The 23,045-nt window shown below is 41.2% G+C and overlaps 1 protein-coding gene across 1 annotated transcript; it reads left to right on the forward strand.

The window, feature by feature from the left end:
• The first annotated feature begins 2,015 nt into the window (after positions 1–2,015).
• Positions 2,016–4,820, forward strand: LOC147896284 (pentatricopeptide repeat-containing protein At2g33680-like). The gene has a single exon (XM_087382258.1). It carries the CDS (start codon positions 2,016–2,018, stop codon positions 4,818–4,820), a length of 2,805 nt encoding a protein of 934 aa, XP_087238384.1.
• Positions 4,821–23,045: the final 18,225 nt, after the last annotated feature.

The raw sequence follows: 23,045 nt of genomic DNA on the forward strand, positions 1-23,045 counted from the left end.
AGATCTAGAACCTAAAGCTCTGATACCAAATGTAGGATCCCGTAGGATAGAATAGATGCATTTTGCAAGAGGTGTGAGAGCACAATGAAAGAAAGATGGTAGATCTCTATTATGATTGTGAGAGAGAGGACTCTCTCTTATAGAAAAGGGGAGAAGGTAATACCTTCCCTACATAGTGGCAATCAGCCCCTACATCAGTGGGAATCAATCCCTACATCAGTGGGATTGCCTTTGTCTTACATCATCACTTAGGTCACACACTAGACACATCATAGCACTTGATGTGCCTTTACAACACACACAAACACACATGTGACTCCCCTAGATGTACATATGCACCATAGAGCAAGCCCTTGATCATACTTACCCCAACAGTGGAGATAGCAGAATTTTCAGTTGCCATGATTCCCCCCCTCCGGTAATACACGTCAGAAAAAATTGGATATATTGGTTGCCCTAAAGCAAGTGCAATGTGGCCCAAATTTCTTCAAAATACAAATAGGCCAAAGGGCACACTAGCGAGGTTGATGATGTATATTATGAAATGCAATGACCTTTGACATGCTTATGAGACATATAGCAAGCAAGTGCATGGAAAAAGAACCAATACAAAATTGTACATAGTGTTGTATTTATTAAAAGATCTTTGTGCATGCTAGAATTGCACATTTTTAAATTCTTCCATTCTAGGGTGAATCTAGATACCAATATCACCTACTACCACTATTTAAGAGCACCATGTCCTAGTCCCACTATTTTGGCTTCCATTTTTTCAAATTGGTTTTGTTTTCAACAAAATATGAAAAAGTTATGGAGCGCACCCTCGACTGGGTGTGCATAATTTTAGCACAACATTGGAGACCCCTTAAACCACATCTAAGCTTATCAATTAGGTGTGTCCTTTGGTTGAGGAGAAGATCGTGTAGTTTACTTTTGAATGATTACTTGGTTACATGTATGTGGAGAACAAAATTTTGATGTTTTGGAATAAAGTATTGTATCCTATACTCTTCAAGATGCATGATTCTAGAGCTTAATATTCAACATAGAGATGCCCCTCAAATCAAGTGCCATTAGCTATTGGTGAAGAAACACTTGGTGGTAGTCGCTCTCTCTCTCTCTCTCTCTCTCTCTCTCTCTCTCCACACCATCTCCATCTGTTTTTTGATCTTGGGCAGGCCTTCTGAATGATTCAATATCCTTCCATCCTCCGATGCCTCCTTCCCTCCTCCGCTCCTTCCGTCCTCCTTCCTCCCCCCTTCAATCTTGCAGCTCCCTCCTTCCTCCTTCCTCTCCTTCCCTCCTCCGCAGCCTCCTTCCCACTTCCCACTCCTCTCTCCCCCCCTCTCTTCCTCCTTGCCTTGGAGAGGCCTTCACATTCCCTTGCATGCACTCTACGTGCCCCCCCTCCTCGGGCAGTAGAAACTTGGAAACTTCTGGATTCGGAGCTGCACCACCACGCCCCATCAATTAAATATAAATGCCTAGGTTAATCAAACATGCGAGCCTCCACGTGCGCCTGAAGAAATTAATTAATGCGCACACTATCGGAGGGGGGGGTCCTATTCGTGCCAAGATTTTGTTAGACGACTCTCCTAGTAAGAGGACAAGGATGTAGGGGTCTCCTAGGATGTAGGGGTCGGTTGGCTCTTAGATGGAGCTGTGTCAAAGTGAGAACTCTTCTAAAGTGGGTTGGAGTGAACCTGTTCTTAGATGGAGCTGTGTCAACATGAGAATTCTTCTATGGCTTCTGCGGCGTCCCTCAGTGAAGGGTCCTTCTGCACCACTCTCTCAAAAACAAGCGCAAGACTCACCTGTCCATTCCTTCATACACGGTTTGTGGTTCGACACCTTTTTGAAAGATTCTTTGCTTCAATTGATGACTCGAAAGATCGGCCCCCTGACGTTAGACTCGCGCCTGACGTTAGACTCGCGCTCAGTGCAAATGCTGAGCAACAATCCTTTTCGTCTTCATGCTTGGGACTCCCTGCTTGTTGATCTCTTCTTCATTTCTTATGGGCCCACAGCTTCAGCGGCCCCTGCGCAGCTATTCCATTGGTGCAGGGAGAACTGGAAGTTCAGTCCACAGCAGGTTGCGTAAGCTGTCTGAGGTTAAAGAAGCTCATGCGTGTCCCGTCCAGCGTTTCAATGAGCTTCCGCTTCTCAGCACGAACAATTTGATGCATAAGTACGCAAAACGCGGGAACATGGTGGATGCTCGCCATGTGTTTGACAACATGCCCACACGCGATGTGGTCTCATGGAATATCATGATCCTGGGGTATGCCAAGCAGGATAAGGGTGTGCTGGCTTTGGAGTTTTATGCACAGATGCACCAGGAAGGGGTTACACCAGATGATAGAACCTTTGTAAGCGCATTGAAGGCCTGTAGTAGCCTGGCAGCACCGGATCAGGGGAAGCACATGAATGGGAAAATTATGGAAATAGGATATTTAGAGAAAGGTAGAGCCATCCACTCCCAAATTGTAACAAATGGCTTTGAGTCCGATATATTCGTGGGAAACAACTTGGTGGATATGTACTCAAAATGTAGGAGCATGGAGGATGCAAAACGTGTCTTCGACCAATTGCTTGATCGTGATGTGGTTTCCTGGACATCCATGATGCTGGGCTATAACAAGCAGGCGGAGGCTACACTGGCTTTAGAACTGTATGTGCAAATGCAACAGGAAGGCATAGCACCAAATCATCGAACCTTTGTTGGTGCATTGAAGGCTTGCAGTAACCTGGCAGCTCTAGAAGATGGAAACCAAGTCGATGGGAAGTCCATGAAAGTAGAATGCCTAGGAAAAGGTAGAGCCATCCAGGCCCAAGTAGTAAAGAGTGGATTCGAGTCAGATGTATTCGTTGGAACCACCTTGGTGAACATATACACGAAATGTGGGAGCATGGAGGATGCACAGCATGTCTTTGAACAGTTGCCATATCGTGATGTGGTTTCCTGGAATGCCATGATCCTAGGTTATAGCAAGCAGGAACAGGGTGTGGTGGCTTTGGAATTATATGCAAGGATGCAACGGGAATCTGTGGTCCCAGATCAAGTAACGTTTGTTGGTGCATTGAAGGCTTGCAGTAGTCTGGCAGCACCAGATGAGTGGAAGCCAGTGGGCAGCAAATATGTTGAAGTAGGATACCTGGAAAATGGCAGGGCCATTCACGACCAAGTAGTAAAGAGTGGCTTTGAGGCTGATGGATTCGTGGGAAATACCTTGGTGGACATGTATACAAAATGTGGGAGCATGGAGGATGCACATCATGTCTTCTACAAATTGCCTCATCGTGATGTGGTTTCCTGTAATGCGATGATCCTGGGACACAGCAACCGTGAGGAGGGTGCTCTGGCTTTGAATTTATATGTACAGATGCAGCAACAAGGCATCATAGCCGATCATCGGACATATGTTGGTGCACTGAAGGCTTGCAGTAGCCTGGCATCATCAGAACAGGAGAAGCAAGTGAAAATAGGATGCCTGGAAAAAGGCAGAGCCATCCACTCCAAAGTAGTAAAGAGTGGCCTGGAGGCAGATGTATTTGTGGGGAACACCTTGGTGGATATGTACGTGAAATGTGGGAGAATGGGCGATGCACGGCATGTCTGGGAGGTATTGCCTCATCGTACTGTGGTTTCCTGGAATGCGATGATCCTGGGGTATAGCAAGGAGGAATTGGGTGTGCTGGCTTTGGAAATGTATGGACAGATGCTGAAGGAAGGTGTCATACCGGATGATCGAACTTTTGTTGGCACATTAAAGGCTTGCAGCAGTCTAGCAGCACTAGAAGAGGGGGAGCAAGTTGACAGCAAGTCTCAAAAAATAAAATGGCTGGAAAAAGGTAGAGCTTTCCAATACCAAGCAGTAAAGCGAGGCTTTGACTCGGATGTAATTCTCGGAACAACCTTGGTGGATATGTATGTGAAATGTGGCTGCATGAAGGATGCACAGCGTGTGTTTGAGGAGTTACCATATCGTGATACGGTTGCATGGGCTACAATCATCTTGGGATATGCTGAGCAAAAAGAAAGTAAAGAGGCTTTTATACTCTATGCACATATGCAAGAGCAAGGTCTGTCACCAGATAGCTCAGTCTTTATTGCCATTCTGAAAGCTTGTGGCAACACAGCAGCTTTGGAAGCTGGAAAGGAACTGCATTCTCATGTTAGTAGGATTGGGCTTGAGACTACGACGACGGTGGCAAATAGTCTTATTGACATGTATGCTAAATGCGGGAGCATGTTTGATGCCCAACTGGTGTTCGATGCATTGCCCATGAGGGATGTTGTCACCTGGAGTTCATTGATCGGAGGGTATGCACGCCAAGGCAAGAGCGAACTTGTGTTTTGTTTATTTGAGAGAATGCAGAAGGCAGGCGTAAAACCAGATGCGATCACCTTCCTTAGTGTTCTTACTGTATGCAATCATGTTGGCCTGGTGGAGAGAGGTCAGAAGTATTTTCAGGCTATCAGGAAACACTGTGGCATTAGCCCAACGAAGGAACATTATACTTGCATGGTTGACCTTCTTGGCCGCGCAGGCCTATTGGATGAGGCAGTGGCCATGGTGGAAAAGATGCCTTTCAAACTTGATGTTGTTGTATGGTTGACGGTGTTGGGTGCTTGCCAAAAGTGGAAGAATGTAGAGGTTGGAAGGCATGCCTTTGAAAATATTCAGAAAATAGATAAAAAACTTCGTGCAGCATATGTCTTGATGTCAAACATATATGCAGATTCTCACATGCAGGAGGACCATGATAAGATTCAGGTAATGCAAAAGGAGATTCAAGGATGGAAGAAACTAGGATAGTGCTGGTGGGGCTGCCTTTGGTGGAAGTCTCCATCAAGGTAATAAGAAAGATCCTCGAGCATTCTGGAAGGCACAACAGAACTGATGGAATGGCGCATATATCCATGGTAGACATTTCTAAGGCCTGGATACACATGCAAAGCTGGAAGGTCCTTTAATGATTATATGTGGTCTGTTTTTCGTTTCATGCTTTAGAAATGTGTGATGATGATGATGCACTGTGTGGGTACGGTCAGAAGCTGGCCGCCACGTATGCTCAATTTAATACACCGAAGGGGACAGCGATATGTCCTGCAAAAAATCTGCAGGTTTGTGACGATTATCAAAGCCTGATCTTAGATTGAGCAGACAAAACTGTTTTGTCATTTGGAGGGATGGAACACGTGTTTGTCTCCTTGGGGGTCTGTCTGGCAATGGAGCCTGATATGCTGAGCAGAGAGATTTTCCTGGCTGTAATAAATGCTTTTGGAAAGACAAAACTTGATGGCCCTTAAATTATGGCAGATGGTGTTTGGTTGAGTCCATCAGGTATATGCTTCTGCCGTATTAGCGGACATGCAAATTTCACGTTGTGAAGCTTTCGTCCAAGTTGCGGCCTGTTGGTATTGCGATAATTCTTTCTATCTTAAATGGTGCGTTGCCCTATCAGCTAGATTTAGATTTAGATGCTCATTTGGGAGAGACTAAAATGAAATAGTTTAGACTTCACAAGCAGTTGTAGCTTGAAGAAGAGATTTGGACTACTTTTTGATTAGCCTTCTCCTTTAGTGCTAGCCTTCGTCATGGCTGAGTTTGCCCTTCACCTCTGGAGTGCCGACAGAAACTCAATACGAAGACTTTGTATAAATGGATGCCCAAGTGTGTGGATTTGTATGTGTGAGAGCTTACTTTTATACTATGGTCTACACCCACTGTTGGGCGCTGATGACGTCAGTGGGGATGTCATAGTAGCTAGTCCCTGCTATGCGTGATAGAGTTTATGGTTTTCAATCTTATGAGTGACTCTCGTGAGATTGAAATTGCACTATGTTGTGTTTTTAGAGGATGAGTTTGGGAATGTTCCTGGATTCATCTAGGTATATGCTTCTGCCGTATTAGCGGACATGCAAATTTCACGTTGTGAAGTTTTCATCCAAGTTGTGGCCTACTGGTATTGCGATAATTCTTTCTATCTTAAATGGTGTGTTGCCCTATCAGCTAGATTTAGATTTAGATGCTCGTTTGGGAGAGACTAAAATGAAATCGTTTAGACTTCACAGGCAGTTGTAGCTTGAATGAAGAGATTTGGACTACTTTTTGATTAGCCTTCTCCTTTAGTGCTAGCCTTCGTCATGGCTGAGTTTGCCCTTCACCTCCGGAGTGTCGACAGAAACTCAGTACGAAGACTTTGTATAAATGGATGCTCAAGTATGTGTGGGTGTGTGGATTTGTATGTGTGAGAGCATACTTTTATACTATGGTCTACACCCACTGTTGGGCGCTGATGACGTCAGTGGGTGTCATAGTAGCTAGTCTCTGCTATGCGTGATGGAGTTTATGGTTTTCAATCTTATGAGTGACTCTCGTGAGTTTGAAACTGCACTATGTTGTGTTTTTAGAGGATGAGTTTGGGAATGTTCCTGGATTCATCTAGGTATAAGCTTCTGTTGTATTAGCGGACATGCAAATTTCACGTTGTGAAGTTTTCGTCCAAGTTGCGGCCTGTTGGTATTGCAATAATTCTTTCTATCTTAAATGGTGCGTTGCCCTATCAGCTAGATTTAGATTTAGATGCTCGTTTGGGAGAGACTAAAATGAAATCGTTTAGACTTTACAAGCAGTTGTAGCTTGAATGAAGAGATTTGGACTACTTTTTGATTAGCCTTCTCCTTTAGTGCTAGCCTTCGTCATGGCTGAGTTTGCCCTTCCGGAGTGCTGACAGAAACTCGGTACGAAGACTTTGTATAAATGGATGCTCAAGTATGTGGGTGTGTGGATTTGTATGTGTGAGAGCATACTTTTATACTATGGTCTACACCCACTGTTGGGCACTGATGATGTCAGTGGGATGTCATAGTAGCTAGTCCCTACTATGCATGATGGAGTTTATGGTTTTCAATCTTATGAGTGACTCTCGTGAGATTGAAACTGTACTATGTTGTGTTTTTAGAGGATGATTTTGGGAATGTTCCTGGATTCATCTAGGTATATGCTTTTGTCGTATTAGCGCTGAGCAAGGCAAGGCTGAGGGAAGCTGAGCGAGGCTGAGAGAGAGCTGAGGGGAGGGGATGAAGAGGTAGGCCGGAGAAGGAGAGGCTCAAGGCAAAGGAGAAGGGGAGAGGTAGGGCGGAGAAGGGGAGAGGTAGGGCAGAGAAGGGGAGAAGGAGAGGCAAAGGGAAACGAAGGGGAGAGGTGAGGTACAAGGAGGCGATTAATTAGATTAGAATAGCCTAGGCTAATTAAATTTATTAACTAATAGCTTAGATAGCTTAGGTTGAGGAGCAAAAAGTGAGGTCAATTAATTAATTAAAAACTACATAGATGCGATTAGGAATTGTCTGAGCCCATGCTTCCTAGCTTCACACCTTGTGGCTTTGCAAATGAGGATAGTGAGCCACGTACAAAGATACTCAAGACTCTTTTGATGCTAGAGTTGGAAAACCCCATGGAGGTATCTTTGGTGCAAGATATGTACATTGAGAAGACCAAGAGATGTCGGTGGGATGATACAATTGAGAAGAGGTTACCATAGCTTTTCTGTCTCAGGACCTACGAGATATCAATGCCAAGGAGAAGGATCTTTGTTATGGCACGAGATCCTTTGGGAAGAAGAGGTTCAAAGCCAATCTCACTAGCAGAGCTGAGAAGATCTGTTGGAATACAATAGGCTCCATGCATGTGCATTTTTCTTTCTCTTTCTGGGTCACTTTCGTATGGAAGAAGAATTCCCTCACCGGTTCTCCACTGCTTTTCAAAAACGCTGCACATGACGCAACTTCAAATTTGTGGATCAAGGATCTTATGAAGCTTCGATTGCCACTCACATGGAGAAGGATTAGGTCTTGTCTTATTCAATAGGTTAAAGAGGGAACCTAGTCTACCCTTTGCCTTGGAGTGCCACTTTATCCATTGAAGAGGTGCTTCTTCATCAATGCCTTGTGTGGATACACTTCCTGTATATTAGTGAGCTATTGTTGGGCGACATTGAAACCATCACTACTACGCTAGGTAGGGTTTTGTATGTTCCACCGGTCAGGAAGAGAGCATCCCCAAAGCTTGTATTCAGTGGGATCGAAGAGAAGAACACCCATGCATCTGGAGCTCACGATGGTTGAAGGGTAGAAAATCACAATAGCAGTCAAGTTTGGAGTATTCCCAGATGCATGTTATCATTGTAGGCAACCAGGGTGCATGAAATTGTCCATTTAAATTGGTAGAAGTACGTCAAGGTGACTCTAATAATCGGTTTCAGCACCAAGATGGTACATCAGAACCATCATGATAAATGCAGCCAAGGTTCTATTACAAACAAAACCCATGCAGGTGAAAGAGCTAAATCCATAGGCAAGCCAATATCAGCACCACCTCAACCAAGCTCATGACAATCTTAACAATGGCTCTAGTATGCCACAAGCAATAGACAACCCACTTAGTTCCAATACTCCTAAGGAGAAGCACAACACATTCGATGCTTAACGGTAATTGGATCGCAGAGGCAAATCCCTGACCTATAGATCATGACCTTCCTTGTGATCCGAACCCTAGTCTCTCTGCATAAGCCACGTCTCTTTTGTTAGAAATGGAGCATGAGCAAGAGCAAGTGAGAAAATGAGAGCAATGACAAGTGATTTCATTCATGAGTAGAGTTACACATAGTGGAATGCCCCTGAGTAGGTGACATGATTATCTCCCTGATTGTCTCCATCAGTAACACCCCCAAGTCCTCCATCATACTGGCCACCAAGTCCCTAACTTATCTCAATCACACCTAGATGGGTGACACCTAACTGATGAGTCACCTGACACACCTACGGTGCTCACTAGCACTCACACCATGTCCTACACAAGCACTAGCACACTGGCACCCACACACACACACCACATCACCATGTCCATAACTGTGTCCCCTAAACATCAATTTATCCAATGCCCCACTTAAATTGAATACCTTCTACCCTGGCAAGAGTCCTTCCTGTCTCACTCTAGTTGCATTGGCAGCAGGCACATGTGGACGCCCTAGCTCCACCATGGCCTCACTCCAAATCCGGTTACCTCAGTTTATAACAAGAGAGTCCACCTGGAATATGTCTTTGGGTATCACCATAGGACATATGAATCAAAGTAAGCAAACATGACTAACTAAAATGGAAATAACATATCATTTTAGGATGGACTATGCATGGCAGAGCACCTTATTGACTCAAACACACAACATAAAACTAGGTGGTAGGGTCAATGTCCCCCTGGATGAAATCCTCCGTGATAGAGGTCTTTGCACCACCTTTGTCTTTCTTCAATGTTGGTGAAGTCATCCTTTTCTTCACAGTTTTCGAGAGCACAAGCATATCAATATTGATGTAGCTCCTTGTGTAACTCTTTTGCTCTTTGTCCTTCTCCACACTCTTTAATGCATCTTGTCCATATTCTACAATACAAGATCCTTGTAGTCCTTTACCTTCTTGGAGTGTCCAAACCTTAAAAACATTTTGTGAATCATATGGATTGAAGAGGGTCTTACCACTTGTCATGCAAGGGTAGTGTCTACTCTTGTACAAGAGGAGGTCATGATTATATGGCAAAGTATATTCAATCAAATACAAGTTCATTTCATACATCATGAAAGATGTTGAAACCATAACTATGGCATCTTCAAAGTACAATAACTTCAATCCTCAATATAAAGGATAAAAAATGAATTCAGCCTTCCAATGCTGACAGTCAAAGATCAGTTTGACTGAGATTCAGTCAACACATATAGTCAAACTTTGACTATCTTTCCTTGTAGACCAACAAATGTAAATGTCTTAATCATTCAAGACAAACTAAGTCAAAGAAGTCAAACCAATACTCTCCAAAGGCAAAGAGCATGCTAGGAACAAAAGCCCTCAACAAATTTCACAGTTTGACTTGGTCAGCTCAGTCAAACTCAGTCAAACATCTCAAAATTAGTCAACCATGAAACGGTGAACTTGTAGGCCAAAATTCAGTCAATCAGGAGCGAACCAAAGAGGGAATTTGGTACTGAATTGAAGCCCATACCTAGGGCAAGTGGCCACGAAGAGGAATTGCACCAAGTTGTCAAGAATCGCGCGGCATTATGAGGCAAATTCTAACTATAAAAATGTTGAATGTGGCCTGAATATTGATCATATGGCTACCAAAATCCATCAGCAAGTAGCCCATAGCATCTCCCAAGGTATGCTAGAAGAAATTTTGGAATGGTGCACCACAATGTTCAGCATTGCAGAAACTTCATGGACAGAAATAGGCGTGGCACGGCGATATGGCGATGAATCAAGAGGATCTCTCTGGTCTAAAGGGTTGCCCTGGCATGGGGAGTCTCCAGCTGAAAGTATTTTTGAATCCATTGCATTTACAAAAATGTTGGCAAAGGGGAAAACTCCATGGAAGAGACAAAGAAGCTTGGTAGGGATGACCACGTGGCAAAAAGTCAAGGCTCAATCAACCTACTCTGACACCATGTTAGAAAGGAGCATGAGCAAGAGCAATTGAGCAAATGAGATCAATGACAAGTAGTGATTTCATTCATGAGTATAGTTACATATAGTGGAATGCCCCTATGTAGGTGGCTCTACGTCCATGATTATCTCCCTGATTGTCTCCATCAGTAACACCCCCAAGTCCTCCATCAAACTGGCCACCAAGTCCCTAACTTATCTCAATCACACCTAGATGGGTGACACCTAACTGATGAGTCACCTAACACACCTACCATGGTGCTCACTAGCACTCACACCATGTCCTACATAAGCACTAGCACACTGGCACACACACACACACACCACATGACCATGTCCATAAGTGTGTCCCCTAAACATCAATTTATCCAACTCTTTGACATGCAAAAGGGGCTGCACGTAAGTTAGTGGCATTTATAGATATTTATGCACTATTCTAGAACCTATGGAGCAAGATGAGAGTCTTCCACATGATGATGACTAATTTCCTGAAGCCATTTCACTTGCACTTCGTTGGAATGTGCATGGTCTTTGAAACAAAAGACACACGTTCCTAGAGCACTGCCCCTAAGTGGCTGAGTATAAGTGTTTTTGTTTTTCTCTAAAAGGGCATCAAAATTAGCAACTTTCTAGTAGCCAGAGCCCTGCCCTTAGCGGGTAGTGCTAACAAAAGGTAGCACTCAGTGCTATTCTTATAGCACAACCTGATATAGTTGCTCTGCAAAAGCTTAAAATAGGTGACAATCCTTAAACACATGGCTTATCGCTTTTTTCCAACTATCTTGTTAGAGGATGTGTTGGCATTACATTGTTAATCCATGAAGAAATGCAACCATCAGTTCTTGCTCCAAGCGATTCTGGAGACTTCTTGGTCATTCAAGTGGTAATACAAGCTACAATCTGTGTATAATCTGTGTATATTGTATCTGTTTATGCCTCCAACTCTCCTCATGAATGTGTTGTGTTGTGGAAATTACTCACATGCTCTTCCAAGATTGATATATTATTGTCGTAAGCGATTGGAACATGATAGTTCTAGCAACAAATAGATCACATTCGGGACTTGAGCTCTCTTCCTCAGAAATTTTTGCCTAGGATAATTTTACTAGGGCTTTCTCATTGATAGACTAGTTCTCTTCAATAACATTCAGGATGCTCACTTTTTGGCATGGCATAATAGACACAATGACCTTCTTGGCATGCAACCAAATTGGGGACCGTGTGTATTCTCCAGCAATGGCTGGTGGATTGACCCTTGACTCTAGGGAGAGGTCTTAAGCCACTCAGTTTCTTATGATCACCTCCCTCTATTACTACAGTTTCAATGTGTATTAGCGCTCCATACTACACACTCCAGTGTGTTTCATCGCTCCAAACTACAAGCTCCATATTGCAGCTTCAATGTGTATCAACACTCCATACTACACTATAGTTTGAATGTGTATCATCACTCCATACTACAAGAGGTCCGGCCCCCTTTAAGATGAATATTAACCACTATCACCTCTGTATGTAAGCTTTCTGGAGATATAAGTTCTACATAGTATACACGCTCGCATAATATGGCAATCAGAATCCTAGAAAGCCTGATAATTGCAATAAATTTGTAGCTGTAGGATCCCTACTTGCTTCCTTTTCTATCTGCAATTGAATTCTTTCTTCATGCACTCCGGCATCATAAACTAGATGTTGTCCAACTTCAATCCAAATTGAAGTGGCTTGACATGGGGCGATTGTCCTTTCGAATTCTCTTTCAAAGTGGTTAAAGAGAAAAAAAGAAGATAGACCATATCCGTTCTTCAGGATGAATACGAGGCAGAGATAATAGGAGATGAAAGTGTACCTAAAGTCTTTGCTTGACATTTATCTAAGGTTTTTGGTTGAGTGCCTCCAAGGCCTCATGGTTTCGACTCATTTCCTTTAAATACAGTGGTCAATGAGCATGAGGCTCTTCTATTAAAGTGACCCTTCACTGAAGTTCATTGTTATGAGTATGGCTAAAGAAAAATCACCAGGGCTAGATTGCGTCCGTGTTAACCCTATGGTAACAAGGGCTAGAAGCACAATTTAGAGGAACAAAGAAGAGATCATTGTGGGTGTAGAGTAGCGACAAATATTTTCTTGTAATATATTGAGCTTGAAAGATGGTATGATGAATCTAAAAAGATGAGGATATCCAAAATCCTCTCTAGAAAAGATTCAATCATACTTGAGATACTAAACCTTACACTTTTTGAGGTTCTCCCGAGGCCCAAGAGGTACCCCCAACATGGATGTTTTTATCGAATCCATGCTTATATATTAATATAAAATCTTGGCGAAAGTTTTAATGGTCATTTTTTAAGTTTCACAATATTACTATAATGTAGTACTTTTTTCTATATTTTCTTTGAATTTTGAAGGAAAAAGTGTAAATCCTGGCGAAGCTTTAAATTTTTTTGCATAAAAGTTTCAAATCTTGGCGAATGTTTCAAACATTTATTGTTTTTAGGGCATAGAAAATGTTGACACCAATATAAAAGTTTAGCTTCTTAACAAAACTAACTTGAAAAAATCATCCCTGACCCCCAAAAACGTGTAGAGACCCAAGAGGTCCCTCCAAAAAGTAGAGAGACCCAAGAGGTCCATGGAATCTTATCCAAGAGGTCTCATACAAAAGAGATCCACCCTTGAGGTTTCTACAAAAAGTGGAGAGACACTTATTCAAGAGGTCTCCTACAGAAGAGGTCCCACCCTTGAGGTTCCTACGAATTGTGTAGAGACCAACATGTATAAATCTCTCTCAATGGAATGAGGTTCCCACTCTTTGAGGTTCAGTGTTCATTACACTTTAATGTTCATGCTTGATCTCCTTGGGTCCATTCTCCCTCAACACTATCATATGATAGCATGCTCTACCTTGGAATCTACCATTCTCTCCACCTTCTCCTCCTCCTCCTCCCTTCTCCCTCCTCCTCCATCCTCTTTCCTCCCTCCTCCTCCCCCCCTCCCTCCTCCTCCCTCCACCTCCACCTCCTCCTTCATCCCTTGATCCTTCTTCTCAACCCTTTACCCCTTGAAGTCATGAAGGAGACTGCCTCTCCACTTCTCAACCTTGGACTTCTAAACCTTGCAACCCTCTTTGAACCTTGGAACTCATAGTTAGGTCTCTCAATCTTATCCTCCTTCTAAACCCTGTAGCCCCCTTCTGAATCATTGAACTGCCATGGAGGTGAGAGCCTCTATCCATCATTGTGAACAAGCCCTCTTTCTCACCTAAGCATCCATGGTTTAGATTATAACTCTCATTGGAATACGATCCGAGGACCTATTCTAAACTTGTGAATAGTTATGCTACAATAAGTAACTACAGGAGTGTGGGTGACCAATACCCTCGGAACTTGGACTTGGGAGAGACAGTGACAATGGTCGCGATTGACTTCTACCAACACCTTTAGCCGATGTGTGGAACTGACCTTACGAGCCTTTTAAATCATTGTTGTAGAAGTGGAGAACTCCCACAATTAGGAGTAATCAAGTTGATGCCTAAACTAGCTAGCTGCCTCTCTCCTATTACGCGGTGACCTCTCACAATGCTCAATTGTGCTTATAAAGTCACCACAAAGGCATTGGCTACTCCAGCCAAGTTCATTCTTGCAAGAATCATCCATCCACGCCAATATATTTTTGGCCAGGAGCAGCATATTCATGATGCGGTACTTAACATGCTATTGTTTATTGATTTCATTTTGACCCAGAATAAGAGATTTGTCCTTTTGAACATGGAGCTTGAGAAAACCTATTGGGGGTTGGGAGATTACTAGTCTTACTTGGCCTAGCATCAGACTAATCTTTAGTGGCTTTAATATCCACTTGCGTTCATAAGAAGTTGAGGGGACGGGGAATATTCCCTAATAGGTTTAGCTTTGTTCTTGTTTAGAAGAGAGTTTTTAACTATGCGTGAGGACAATCCACATAGAAAGAAAGTTTTCTATTGACAATAACTAGAGTATTACGGAGCTCCTCAGCATCCAATTTTACACATACCTATATGTTCCCCCTAGGATTGATGAATAGTTCTTTTTCTACCCCAATCACTTCACGTAACTTCTACAAAGATTAGCTACTTGAGGGAAAAGAGACAAGGATAAATCAGGTAATTCTACCCAAACTGGGACAGTAGTGGACCTGGGCATATCTCGATTAATTTTTTAGACTAGAATTCCAAGTAAAGAGGATGGTTCCTAATGGTCCACAACCTCTGATGTAGGGCATCATAAGCCATTTCTTCTCTTTCAAATAAAAATAAGTAAAATCCTTTTCTAAAAAATTCTAATACTATTTAGAACCAAACCTCTTCTAACCCAATCTATTCTACTCTAGTTCTCTAAAAGGTGGCAAGTAGTCTACGACCAGAAGGAATCCAATCAAAGCATCCGTTGACAACTATCTATTAACTCCTCATGCAGATCTTCATCTAAGAACGTAGAAACATTACCTTTAGAATGTGGTACCTCATTCTAATATTCCTCGCTTTGTGTTGTCATTTGAGTTTATTGTCTGCCACTTTCCATTTGATATTGATTCTAACAATCTCCTCTATGTTATTACAATGTGTTGGTACAGGGAGAACATGGGAGCTCCCAACCTAGCTGAATTCTTTTGAGAAATTCATGACATTTCCTCTTCTCCAAGTGAGGTCTTGCTGTTACAGTTTGAATTCTACTCCAAGTGAGGTCTTGCTATCATAGTTGAATTCTACTCATGACCAACCCTTGCTCTTGGTTTGAGAGTCTAGACTCTCTCTTGATTTCCTACTGACTCTTCCATTTGAAATTATTTTTGTGCCATAGTTGTTCCCATGTATGTAATCCTTTACTAGAAAGCACCCATGGTTGGGAAGATATCAATATCATTAAGAGGATTTTGTTTGAAGAAAACCAAAACCCATATGGAGTCTAGCCCCATAAAAGTTCCCTTACTAGATAATACTATATGACACTTTATGTTTTCAAAAGCATACCATAGACAGTTGACTCCCCTTGGTTTGATAGGGCTTAGGATTGCAAATGGTAGAGTGTCATGGATATTTTTTCCATTTGGGCACTCGCATAGGTTTGACATAGTTGAATTTCCTAAAAAGGAGACTTGCCCAATCCAAATTAGGTTGCAGTATTGCTTTGATCACCGAAGTGGCAGCCATTTTATAGGGTGCATGTTGGATGTCAATTATTCCTAGTTCACCCTCAACTTTTGTTCTTGTACAAATAGAACATTTTACCTTCATATCGATACCTCTCCAAAGAAAATATGTGCACATCATAATAAACTTCTCCAAACATGAAAGATAGAAAATGGATATAGAGTTGATACAATGATTCAAAACTCTTCTTCTAGTCAAGTTAGCTTGGAATCCTCTCATCTCTCAATTTTTCTCTCAAGGTTTCCTCTAAATCTATTCAAGAACCAATCCCACCTATCTTTCATAGTGACACCAAATCCCATAGGTATAGCCAAAAGTATCAAGACGTTTTCTTTGGAAATTTACAACCTAGCTGCTCCGATATAGTATGGACAGGACTGCAGACCCGATTTTGGAGTGCTTTACTATGAAAATAGAGGCTAAGCAGAAGGTGTCCAAGTATGTGTGTATCTGCTTTGGCAGAGGAGAGATGCATGTATTTGGGTACACAAGTTCAGACTATGTAGGGCATGTGGATAGCAAGAGATCCACTTCTGATTATGTGTTCTGGATGTCTCGCGCACAAAAGTGCATTGCTTTGTCTACCACAGAGGCTGAGTATGTTGCATCCACAGAGGGTTGCAAGGAGGCTGTATGGCTTGATCGGCTAGTGAGAGATTTGGGGATTCATACAAATGTACCGACATTGTGTGATTCCATGAGTGCTATTTAGTTAGCACGGAATCCGGTCTTTCATGCAAATACCAAACACATTGAGATCAGGTACCATTTTATCAGGGAGGTATTTGAGGACAAGCGCATAGAGCTTGTCAAGGTTCATACAGATAATAACCTGCAGATATGCTGATGAAGAGTCTACCTAGTCACCAGCAGTTTGAGTATTGTCGTGTATTGATGGGGATTGGATAGTATGCTCATTGGTTGTTCTCCCTTAAAGGCACATTGGCCTTTAAGTGGGAGGTTGTGGGGGTTAAAGGCCACTATACCTTAACACCAGTTATGTACAATACTCAAACACATATATATATATGGATGACATAGAAGATTAGGGTGTACTACACCAAGGATGTTTTTATCAAAGCTATATTGATATATTAATATAAAATCTCAGCAAAAGTTTATTGAGGTAATTTTTTTAGTTTCACAATATTAATATAACATAGTATGCTTTTATATATTTTCTTTTCAATTTTGAAGTAAAAGATGCAAATCCTGGCGAAACTTCATATTTTTTTGTATAAAAGTTTCAAATCTTGGCAAATGTTTCAAACATTTATTTTTATTAGGACATACAAGCTTTTGACACCAATATAAATGTTTCGCTGCTTAACGAAACTAGCACAAAAAAATCATCCATGTACTACACCCACCAAAAACTTGTGTGACTTTCTCTTCTGGCTCTCCCTCTCTCTCCCCTTCTTCCATTTAGCTTCTGTTAATGAGATCTCTCATACCTTAGGTAACCTTTGATGCTCCTACAACCTCTTGGTGGTCCTTTATATATTCAAACATGGGTACCAGCATTGGGGACCTTGCTGGAAGCATGGGCTCCCCAGACTTGTCCCTCTTGCACAATTCAATGCCATCTCTCGGTAGCCACTCAATTGACTTTGGATGCATCTTGTACTGCATATTTGGCTTCCTTTCATATTATACCTAAATTGTAGTGGATTTGAATGTCCTACCAATGCATCCTTCCCATTACATAGGAAACCATTGATGTAACTCTTGAAATCATGGACATGGGTTATTAGGAATGGTGCGGGCCTTGAAGATTAACACATTGGAAAATGATGCATCAGGTGTGGGAAAGTAAAAGTCATACTTGTCCTAAGCTTCTCAAAGAGTTTTCCAAACATGGATCATGTCCTCATGTTTATGACCCACCATGATAAATCCCACTTTGGGATCATTTTAAAAGTCCCTCGTGCCACCAAGAGCAACAAAAATGCAAACAAGTAGTGACTTTTAGTCTCAAATCCACAATTGTCTAGCTGTACTTGCAAATTTTCAAGCAATTTGTGTGAAAATAAATCAAGCAATCGTTTAAAATCCATTTGACCATTCGATGCCACCATCTTATCCACATACGTGTTGGTGATGATCCAATGACTTTTGTAAATTTAGAGCATGTAGAAGTGCATCTCAACATACCATCCTCTGCCAAATCACCCTTCTCATGTCTCTCCAACCTCTCTAGGTTTTGTAAACACATGGACAATGACACAATAGTGAAGTTTGAATCATGAGGCCATAATCCCAAAGAAAAGTGAGAATATTTCCCCTCCCCATGCCCATGTGTAATCACTCCTATTAGTGAAACTGACAATTGAGGGCATACATCCATCTCTTTTGATTGCACCCTTAATCTTGGTATTGATGTCTTTTGTTGATCCATATTGTCATATATGATGCATAGGTTTTTCTTTGGATTCAAAATTTGATGCCAAATGCCATGCATAATAGAGGTTTCTATAGCTTTCTTGTTGTAGCTTGTGACATCGACGTTGCCTCAAGAGTTTATCACATTCTTGTATACATTTTGTTGCTGCCAGCTATTCTTTGATCTCTAAACAAATGTTGCACTTGGAGAACTCACTAGTGTTTGCAAGACTTACATGCTTGAACTCTGTGGTCCATATTCATAGAAATTTGCTTATACCCTAGTTGGCCCAAGGTTTTATCAACTTCACTCAAGATGTCTACTTGCTTATACAGGTATGGAATCGTGTATTTCTTGACCCGTCTTCTCTTGTTTGGCTATTGTGTGGCATTTTCTTTGATTCTTCTCCACAAAGTCTCTCAAAATTGCTTTTCTAATCTGAGTGTGATCCCAAGCTTTCCTTCAAACCCCTTTGTTTCCATGCACAGCTCTATAAACACCCTGCTCGAACTGGCCCGTATACCTATAAAATGAGATCTTTGGGATGCCATATATCTTATACCAAGCCATTGCACACACATCCTTCCCATTAACCACAATTATTTCTTCATGTACCCACACTATCAACATGATTTGATGAGTCAAAAATATCATACACATAGTTAGTGTGTGCTTCCAAGTTGAAGCACCAAACATATTTGCTAATCGTCAAATAGTGAGCTAGCAACATTAAATATCATCCATACATAACCTCAATGTAGAAGCCTTTTGAGTGACAACCCTAGCCTTTTGATTCACCATACAATACGTTCTCTTTTTTAACATAGATCAAATTCCTGCTTGCCAGGATGAAATCCTCACTAGAACCCTCTATTCCATCAACTTTGTCTAGTTCACACATGTTATCATCCATGTGTTCATCCTCTAGCAATGGTCTTCCATCCTCTTGATAGGCCACCTCACCAAATTTAAACAATTTAGATCATCACTCAAAGTTGATGATGCATTGGCATTGTATGTCCTATCCACCACTACATCCATGTAGGTCTCCTAGTAGTTCAAAATCAATATAGCCTCATATGGGTAAGCCAAAACGATGACCTTGTGCCAAGGTATTGTGTTTTTCCTCTAACCATAGCACCACTCTCTTTTCTCTCCAACTATCACGTACACTAATGCAATCATAATCCTCAAGCATCTTCTCACATTGCATTAGTATCCCATTGCCATTGCATAGGCCATTTCTACCATTTTCAAGGCCAAAAGCATCGTGTTTTGTATCATCCTAGTTTTGTAGTAGCTTCATTACATTTTCACTAGTACACTTGACAAAACAACCAACAACAGTATCACAAACTTTGCATGCATCATCCGAGAAGTTTCCCATGGCCTGTGTCAGATGGATTTATTGCATGTACTGCTCATAGTAAGAAAATTAATTTTGAAATAACAAACTTTACCACATGGTGGTCTCTCTCCCACTCCCCCATACCAAAATCTCTCTCTCTCTCTCTCTCTCTCTCTCTCTCTCTCTCTCTCTCTCTCTCTCTCTCTCTCTCTCTCTCTCTCTCTCTCTCTCTCTCTCTCTCTCTCTCTCTCTCTCTCTCTCTCTCTCTCTCTCTCTCTCTCTCTCTCTCTCTCTCTCTCAATGGCATCTACACACTGACAAAGCCTAGAAAAGTTTTGATGGCGAGGTCATTATGATGATTAGAAGGTGTCAACATAATCATAACGTATTAGAGAAGTTTTAACCTTATTGAAAAAACTTTATGAAAGCAGGTTGGAATCCAAAACAAACTTTGATGTGGCAAGAAAAAGTGATGAAAAATATTTACAAGATCACAATGAAGTCCAAACAAAGGCTTGAGGGGTGACTCATCACCAATAGACAGCCTGATAAATATTTCTTCTTGTGGCCAAATCTTTTTTATTACAATATGGTGTCCACATAAACACAAAGACTAGAGAATTTTTAACCTTGTGGTCAAATCAGAAGGGTGTCCAAGAAAAACATTGAGGGGAGTGTACACACTTATAGGCAGCCTAGGGAAGTTTTAACCATGTAGAGTAATGATTTGCCTAGGAAGGCTTTGAACATGTGGCCAAATATTTATGTCTCCACACATTCACAAATTCTCAATAAGTTCTGATGCTCAAGCCTATCCACACAATTAGAAATCATATAGAAGTTTTGACCTTGCAGCCAAATCTTTTTGAGTGTCTACATAAGTATATATGTGTGCAAGCGTATGCAGAAATTTTTCGGCCTTATGTACATCTCTTCCGAACAACATGAGGAAAAGCTTTGATCTTGTTGAAAAATTATCTTGGGTCAAAAGTTTTTCTTGTGAGATAATCTTCATGAGTTTGTTTCCCTTGCAACAAGGTCTAAAGTTTTACACATCCAGTTTTTGCCTTGTAGACACATCTTATTCTAGAGTGGTGTTCCCAACAAGATTTGGAAACGTTTTGACCTTGTGGCCAAATTTCCATGGAGAATGAAGGAAATGTTTAAGTGTTGCCTCATAAACAAGCCATGGAAAAGTTTTGACCTTGTGGCCAAATCTTTTCAAGTGTCTGCATATGTATGTATATGTGTGTGTGAGTGTATGTGGAAAACATTTGACCTTATGGCCAAATCTTGATGAAGAAAAGCGTTAACCTTGTGGCAAAATCATCATGAGTCAAAAGTTTTTCTTTTGAGATACTCGTCCTGAGTTAGTTTCCCTCGAAAGGTTTGGCCACAAGGTCTAAAATTTTACACATTTGGTTCATGAGGTCATTCTCAAGGATGGTTTGGAAAGCCTCACAAATGTTTTGCCTTGTGGCAAAATCTTATTCTAGAGTGGTGTTCTCAACAAGATTTGGAAATATTTTGTGGCTAAATCTAATGAGCCAAGTCTCTATGGATAATGAGGAAAAGTTTTAAGTGTTGCCTCATTAATAAGCTATGGAAACGTTTTGACCTTGTGGTCAAATATTTTTGAGTGTCAAAATATGTATATATATGTGTGTGTGATTGTATGTGGAAAGATTTGACCTTATAGCCAATTCTTATGAAAAAGATGAGGAAAATCTTTGAACTTGTGGCAAAATTTTCATGCGTCAAAAGTTTTATTTGTGAGGTAATATTCGTGAGATTGTTTCCCTTGAAAATTTTGGCCATAAGGTCTAAGCTTTTACACATCTGCTTCATGAGGTTATACCCTATTGAAGAAGAGGCCCGTAAAACTGACAAGGTACAGCAAAGTGTCCAACTTGTATGCTCAATTGTCATGAGGTGAAGGTCATATGATGTGTGGGCTATACATCCATCAACATGGGATATGAGGTGCCAAATGCTCATGACAAAGCCTAGAAAAGTTTTGATGGCGAGGTCATTATGATGATTAGAAGGTGTCAACATAATCATAACATATTAGAGAAGTTTTGGCCTTATTGAAAGAACTTTATGAAAGCAGGATGGAATCCAAAACAAACTTTGATGTAGCAAGAAAAAGTGATGAAAAATCTATACAAGAGCACAATGAAGTCCAAACAAAGGCTTGAGGGGTGACTCATCACCAATAGACAACCTGATAAAGATTTAATCTTGTGGCCAAATCTTTTTGATTGCAATATGGTGTCCACATAAACACAAAGACCAGAGAAGCTTTAACCTTGTGGTCAAATTAGAAGGGTGTCCAAGCAAAACATTGAGGGGAGTGTACACACCTATATGCAGCCTAGGGAAGTTTTAACCATGTAGAGTAATAATTTGCCTCGGAAGGCTTTGAACATGTGGCCAAATATTTATGTCTCCACACATTCATAAAGTCTCAATAAGTTATGATCCTTAAGCCTATCCACACAATTAGAAATCATATAGAAGTTTTGACCTTGTAGCCAAAATCGGACAGTGAAAAGGCCTAGAAGCCTGAAATACAACTGAGAAAACATAAGATATCCCTAAGGCATATGAGGTGCCAAATGCTCTTGACAAACCCTAGAAAAGTTTTGATGGCAAGGTCATTATGATGATTAGAATGTGTCAACATAATCATAATGTATTAGAGAAGTTTGGCCTTATTGAAAAAACTTTATGAAAGCAGGACGGAATCCAAAACAAACTTTGATGTAGCAAGAAAAAGTGATGCAAAATCTATACAAGAGCACAATGAAGTCCAAACAAAGTTTTGAGGGGTGACTCATCACCAATAGACAGCCTGATAAGGATTTAATCTTGTGGTCAAATCTTTTTGATTGCAATATGGTGTCCACATACACACAAAGAACAGAGAAGTTTTAACCTTGTGGTCAAATCAGAAGGGTGTCCAAGAAAAACATTGAGGGGAGTGTACAGACCTATAGGTAGCCTAGGGAAGTTTTAACCATGTAGAGTAATGATTTGCCTAGGAAGGCTTTGAACATGTGGCCAAATATTTATGTCTCCACACATTCACAAATTCTCAATAAGTTTTGATCCTCAAGCCTATCCACACAATTAGAAATCATATAGTAGTTTTGACCTTGCAGCCAAATCTTTTCGAGTGTCTACATAAGAGTATATGTGTGCAAGTGTATGCGGAAATTTTTTGGCCTTATGGACAAATCTTCCGAACAACATGAGGAAAAGCTTTGATCTTGTTGAAAAATTATCTTGGGTCAAAAGTTTTTCTTGTGAGATAATCTTCATGAGTTTGTTTCCCTTGCAACAAGGTCTAAAGTTTTACACATCCAGTTTTTGCCTTGTAGACACATCTTATTCTAGAGTGGTGTTCCCAACAAGATTTGGAAATGTTTTGACCTTGTGGCCAAATTTCCATGGAGAATGAAGGAAATGTTTAAGTGTTGCCTCATAAACAAGCCATGGAAAAGATTTGACCTTGTGGCCAAATCTTTTCAAGTGTCTACATATGTATGTATATGTGTGTGTGAGTGTATGTGGAAAACATTTGACCTTATGGCCAAATCTTGATGAGGAAAAGCTTTAACCTTGTGGC

This window comes from Dipteris shenzhenensis, chromosome 12, assembly GCF_047967505.1.
Source record: "Dipteris shenzhenensis isolate YYH24624 ecotype China chromosome 12, Dip_SZ_1.0, whole genome shotgun sequence".
NCBI lineage: Eukaryota > Viridiplantae > Streptophyta > Polypodiopsida > Gleicheniales > Dipteridaceae > Dipteris > Dipteris shenzhenensis.

Bases quoted from the DNA above. Each gene is read 5' to 3' on its own strand.
- LOC147896284 (XM_087382258.1), top strand. From the start codon at position 2,016: ATGGGCCCACAGCTTCAGCGGCCCCTGCGCAGCTATTCCATTGGTGCA.